Genomic DNA, 6513 nt, shown 5'->3' on the forward strand with positions numbered 1-6513 from the left:
AAGAATACAAAAGTCATATATTCAAGTATTTTTCTACGTACTTTCTCTATCTTTTTTCTTCTTTGCTACAAACCAAATGTTATAACATAGACTAGCCATATGTAATTATTGTTAGTTATAATAGAGAACAGTGGGAAACCTTGTGGAACAAGCATCTTAGCTATACAAAACTTCTAGTCACATGAAATCAATCAACTTCAGCCCCATATATCCAAAGAGGTTTCTGTTTTCATTTCCGCAGCCTGATGTCACTTAGGCGCAATATGAACAAATGTGGATATCAATTCTAAATTATTATACTATTCAAACTTTTCAAGATTACTAATATTTTGGAGAGAGAAATGAGTTTCCGCGTACAGAGATGAGATGAAATACTGTTTGTTTAATGGACAAAAAAATTAAAGAAATGAATCAACAAAAAGAGAATGAAGAGGAAAAAAGCAAGATTTGATTCACATTTTTCCCTTTTTCTTTTTTCTTTTAATTCTTTCTTGATGGAGAACGAACTCAAAACACACAAACGCTCACTTTTGACACATAAGCCCATACATATATATAAATATATATATTCATACTTTATATTTGACAAATTAAATTCACACCTTATTTTCACACCATAGACCATATACTCTCCTTGTTGAATTTTTTTCTACATATAAAACCTTTCTTCTCTCTCCCCAAATTTTTTTCCTCTCCATTTTCTTAATCAAAGCTATCTCTCAAATTCAACCAAAGTCCAAACACATACATATATGCTTCTTCTTTTTTAATAATAATAATAATAAATCTAGGGTTATTATTATATGGATCCTCATCTTCATCACCATCATCATCAACATCATCAGCAACAACCACAACATCAGTTTAGTCATCATCAAAGTGTGAATATCGATACAACTGGTGGAGGGGTTAATATCGGTACATATTGCTCTTTGGATTCATCGTCTTTAAATATTTATTTTGTTAGTCTTTCGCATGACACCTTATCGTTTCGATCCTTTTAGGTGGTGGCGCAGATAGGTTCCCTCAATGGAGTATCCAAGAAACAAGGGATTTCTTGATGATTCGAGCCGAGCTGGACCAAACTTTTATGGAGACAAAAAGGAACAAGCTTCTATGGGAAGTCATAGCTACAAAGATGAAAGAAAAAGGTTACAATCGCAGCCCTGAACAGTGTAAATGCAAGTGGAAAAATCTTGTTACGCGCTATAAGGTACATACATGGTTTAATTTCTCATTTATAGTATATATTAATATTCTTGAATAATGGAAACCTATTAAAAAGCAAATGAAAGAATAGACTCGTTCGTTCTTTTATTAGGTTTCTTTCCCAGAAAGTCACAAGCTAGCAGGACCTGATGCAGCCCATTCAACTATGTACTCACTTTTTTCTATGCAAAACTTATACTCTTTGTGAAAAATACTTAAAGTTTCAACAAACATTAAATCCTGAACCCATATTATTTTTAATTAAAAACACAATATTTTCGGACTGAAAAATACAAGTTTAAATTCTAGAACCATATCTACTAGCTAAGTGTTCTATTTTAACTTTTATCTTGAATCTTGATAAAGGCTTTCTTGGGGTTGTTAAGTTCTGTTACCATCTTGTTTTGTAAATATTTTTCAATGGAATTAAGTAGTTTTGTATTTTTTTTCTTTGCCTTCCCATTATATATCTTTTAATTATCAGGGATGTGAAACGCTGGAGCCTGAAGCTCTACGTCAACAGTTTCCATTTTACAACGAGTTGCAAGCGATTTTTGCGGCTAGGATGCAGAGAATGCTATGGATAGAGGCAGAAGGTGGTGGAGGAGGAGGGGCGAGCGGGTCAAAGAAGAAGGCTATTTCTTCTGATGAAGAGGAAGAAAATGAGGATAGTGAAGGTGAAAAAGTTGGCAAGAAGAAAAGAAAAATTAAGGGAAATATTTTTGGTTGTTCTAGTGGTGGTAGTGGTAATAATTTAGTGAGTAGTTTTAAGGAGATTTTTGATGATTTCATGAAGCAACAAATGGCAATGGAAATGCAATGGTTAAAAGCTTTTGAAGCAAAGGAAGAAGAGAGAAGAATAAAGGAAATGGAATGGAGGCAAACAATGGAGGCTTTAGAAAATGAGAGGCTAATGATGGAAAGAAGATGGAGAGAAAGGGAAGACCAAAGAAGGGTGAGAGAAGAAGCTAGAGCTGAGAAGAAGGATGCACTTATCACAGCTCTTCTGAACAAGCTCAGAAGAGAAGATCACAACATGTAACTTATAATACGGTCAGACCCCTCTAAAACAATCATCATAGATAACAACATTTCACTATAACGCTCAACGCTCGAGTTATCTTTGAAACTGTTCTTTCATGTTATGTTATATCATATGTTTCAAACGTGGTTATAGAGGTTGACTCTATTTTGGACTTTAAGGATATAAAGGAAGTGGAATATTAGCTAACTAGCTGATTAGACTAACTGTTTTTCTTGATTAAATTTTGTCTACTGATCATGCTATTGGGGATGTTTAAAAGAAGACGAAGAAAGGACAAAGAAAACCTTTGATAAGAGGTTTGTCTTGAAGCTCTTTCTTGTAGTGAAAGACAAAGTAAGTTTATCTATCTCCATGCATTTCATGTCTCTTCTTTTCTTTAATTTGCAAGTTATAAGATTTCTCATTATCTTTATCTTTATGTGCTCCTGAGCGTTTATCTTTATCTTGAATTTCTTAGTTGTTCTAGTGTGCAAAGCAACTTGATTGCTTTATTATATGTAATTTGAATAATCTTATACATATATTTGGAGCAAAATATATATTAATAGCGTAAAGCTTAATCTATATATTATAGCAGTTTATGTACTCCCTCCGTCTCAAATTGAGATGACACAGCTATTAAGAAAACAATGATAGGTAATATAATTTTACCATTTTTCCCTATTAATTGTGTCATGTTGTTAGTTCCAATATTGATGGAGTTATTATATGGCTTATACCAAAACACTTTTTGCATGGATAATTAGGATTATAGGATTACCAAAGTCTTTGAAATATTTTTCAAGATTTGATAATTCAATACTAGTAACAAGGAGTAATCAATTACTAAGGGTATAATACGGAAAAAAAATTTGTTTTGTCTTGATAAATAAAAAAAGACAAATAAAATGAGAAATCAAATTAGAAAATTTGGAACGGAGGGAGGATCATTTTATCAGGTTGTATCATTTTATGAGGTTTTCAACTAACACTTGTCTTAGAAATTTACTTACAGTTACTTTATAAGTAACCTGGTCACGTAATTATCTTTACCTGGCTGATATCACATTATTTGTGCTGTTGTGCAAGCTAATTTAGAAAGGGGGGAGGGGTAAATAATTCCAATGTAATGGTCCTTTGTTTTGTTTTTTTTTCCATCCTAGTAGTTTTATTTGTTTTATGTGGATGAATCGAAAACAACGGTTGAATTGAAGGTTGTAAACTTAATTACCATTTAAATGTATAGCTGGTTAGCTCTGGTGGTATACGCGTAAATGAAAAGTCAAAGTTTTGGAGTTGGAGTTATAAGCTGATTTCAGATTCTGTTACACATTTTTCCTGGTGCTAGCTTGCCTGTTTTGTGATACTTGTAATCATTGTCCATCTTTTTGCCTAATTTTTTAAAATTAATTTGAAAATGAAATGATCTATGCCAAGAGATTTGTTGTATACTATATATATGGAGTATATATATTCCTCATCATTTGCTTGCTATTAGACATGCATTGAAACAGGAAATATATGCATTATATGTATATTGTGGACACTAATCATTAGCGACTAATCGTGCACTATGAACATAGCTACTAAGGTGGTGGTAACAAAATAAATTGATTATATCTAGGTAGGTCTATCCTAGCTTAGTATGTTTTTTCAAATCACCTATCGTGAGCTATATATAGATTGCAACTATGTGAATAGGATTTAAAATAGGTGGAATTATAACAATAAATACTAGTTTAATACTCCTTTCATCCATCTTTACCGGTTCACTATTAATATAGCATACCCCTTTTAAGGTAGCTAGTCTTACTATATCATCATTTGAATATAATAAACTCAATGTTTAGAAAATGTATTGGGTAATATATGATTATAGTTAATAATTAAGAATATATCGACATAAATAGGTAAATTATCTATCGATTTTTTAAACTGAACAAATATTATTGAATATTTATTTTTAACAACATAGAGAAGCAAAGATATAGACAGAGTGAGTATAAAGGATTTATTGGACTTGATAATTTGGTGTATGCCATTTATTTTCATACATAGAAATTTCAGCAAAGAACTTCCCATGAAGTCGTTTTGTTATTGTCAATTCTAATTTAACATGCATTATATTAATGATGGAAATGGAGATCATGTCTTCATTATCTTTCCATGTTTGTTCTATGAACAAATTTTAAAAGACCCAAGTACTTTCCTAATTGCTAAGAGCATTGATTGTGTATCTTAGTTCAATGTCTAAGTTGCCCATTTCTGCTATTCATATAGTTTTTATTTTTTTTCCTATCAAAGAATCAAGAAATATAAAACAAGAAAATTAGTTGTGTTGGTTCATGTATTCTTGCAAAGGAAACGAATGTAGGGAAACAGGCCAATAAATTCAATACTCAATGTCATAAATATTTTACTTCTGTTACAAATATGATGCGATGCATGAATCTCTTTATAGGGAAAACTAATATGCTCAGATTTTGTTATTTTAGATAGTCTTTTCTTTTTCAGGTTCTTGTTACCTCATCGTCCAAATTTAGTTAAGAATTTTTATATGTACCCATATTTATTTGTAAATTAAGAAAGATTCAAAGAATGATGTGTGGTTCTTCCATTTGGTTCAAGCATATCCACTCTTTTGGTGTATTAATTCAGAGAATGTTATATTTTATGCGTCTAAAATATATACATCATCAATATAAAAAAAAAAAAATTGTACTCTATTATCTCAAAATATTTATCATGTTTTTCATAATTGAGATATTTGTAATCTTCAAGTTAATTACTATTAAGAGTAAAATTAGAAAAAATAATTATTTTTTTGTCTTGAACTTTAAAAATGACAACGAATAATTTCGGAGGGATTAATATCATGTCATTTTCAATTTGTTATAACAAGTCAATTTGTTTTATTTTCAAGAATGCAAATCTCACATTTAAAAATATTTACTTATAGATATCATTAAGTGATGGTATCATTTGAGTGATTTGATAATGTAAATGTTTTTTTAAAAGTGATGGTGTATATATGAGTATTTAAAATTTCGTAAAAAGTTTTTTTTTTTTAATTTTGATAGTGTATATGAAATTCGAGTATGTTGTTTTTAGATAAGTTGAATTTCACATGTACATGAGAATTTGGATGAAATTACCATTTAATTTACCGCAGACCAAGTGTGATTCGTTTTGCCTTTTCTTTTTTAAGCACAACGTTGTTAATGTCGGAAACTTCCTGACGGATGTTAGTTCATTTATGGATAAGAAAACTGTGCCATGATAATACGAGGCCAATGAATTTGAATTTAAGATTGTGTTCATATGGAAGGAGAAAAGGCAATTTGGTACTGCTATTTGTTTCAGTCACAAACGTAACTATAAAGGTGAAATAGAGTTAATAACTTAAATCGTCACTCAATTTGGATTTTTATTTCGGAAAATTACTAACTTAATTTTACTCAAAAAGTCACTCAATTTTAGATGTTTTACTCAAAAAATCACTCAATTCATTTTATTATTTTTTAATTAAAATTTTGTTTATGTGGATTTTCTTTTAGTAATAAAATTCTAAAAAATACAAAATATCCACTTAATGACCCTTTTACTCTTTCCTTCATTCCTCAAAATTATCTTTACCACTTCTTTCTCATGTTTTACTTCTCCTTCTTTTGCTTTTTCAACCATATTTGTTCCATATACACTATTATCCGAAGTATTAACTCATGGATTTGTAGCTTTATTCCACTTGATAAAAAATAATCTATAAATTACTATTCAAATGTTACTGAATAAGCAACATCCTTTTAACAAAAAATACTACTTATAAAATAACACATGCAATTAATGAGTAAAGGTCATACGAAAATAAATTTTAACAAAATAAGTAAAATTAAGTGATTTCACTTTTGTATTTTGTACTAATACATGTATATTATTCGTGTTTTTTTCAATGTTCAAAACTAAGATTATTCGAAGTTGAAGAGGCTCAATTTCCTTATTATTATACACCTCCGATCAGTGATTCTTTTTGTTTTCTACTATGAAAATATAAGAACATAGTAATGTTCTCTGTATCTTGTAATACACTATTATTAATGAAACAGTTTTTAGTTAACTATGATTTTGATTAACACCTATAAATATTTATATAATGAAGTGATTTACCTTTTGTATTTTGTACTAGCAGTAGTAAGTTTTATCATCCTCTATCTTACCCACCATATTACTTTGGACAACTCCTAATACATTATTGCTTAAATTCAGAACATTACCATCTTGAA

At 29.8% G+C, this 6513-nt stretch overlaps 1 protein-coding gene across 1 annotated transcript; it reads left to right on the forward strand.

The window, feature by feature from the left end:
• The first annotated feature begins 301 nt into the window (after nucleotides 1–301).
• On the forward strand, nucleotides 302–2672 carry LOC107842608 (trihelix transcription factor GT-3b). Its single transcript, XM_016686548.2, has 3 exons — nucleotides 302–918; nucleotides 1005–1213; nucleotides 1694–2672. Exons 1-3 carry the CDS (start codon nucleotides 804–806, stop codon nucleotides 2249–2251), a joined length of 882 nt encoding a protein of 293 aa, XP_016542034.1. The 5' UTR covers nucleotides 302–803; the 3' UTR covers nucleotides 2252–2672.
• The last annotated feature ends 3841 nt before the right edge of the window (nucleotides 2673–6513 follow it).

The sequence above is a fragment of the Capsicum annuum genome, chromosome 9, assembly GCF_002878395.1.
Source record: "Capsicum annuum cultivar UCD-10X-F1 chromosome 9, UCD10Xv1.1, whole genome shotgun sequence".
Classification (NCBI taxonomy): Eukaryota; Viridiplantae; Streptophyta; class Magnoliopsida; order Solanales; family Solanaceae; genus Capsicum; species Capsicum annuum.

Excerpts from the sequence above, each read along its gene's own strand:
- LOC107842608 (XM_016686548.2), top strand. The coding sequence starts at position 804 with ATGGATCCTCATCTTCATCACCATCATCATCAACATCATCAGCAACAA. Across the intron at positions 919-1,004 it reads TGGTGGAGGGGTTAATATCG|GTGGTGGCGCAGATAGGTTC; the intron begins GTACATATTGCT and ends CGATCCTTTTAG. Across the intron at positions 1,214-1,693 it reads ATCTTGTTACGCGCTATAAG|GGATGTGAAACGCTGGAGCC; the intron begins GTACATACATGG and ends TTTAATTATCAG.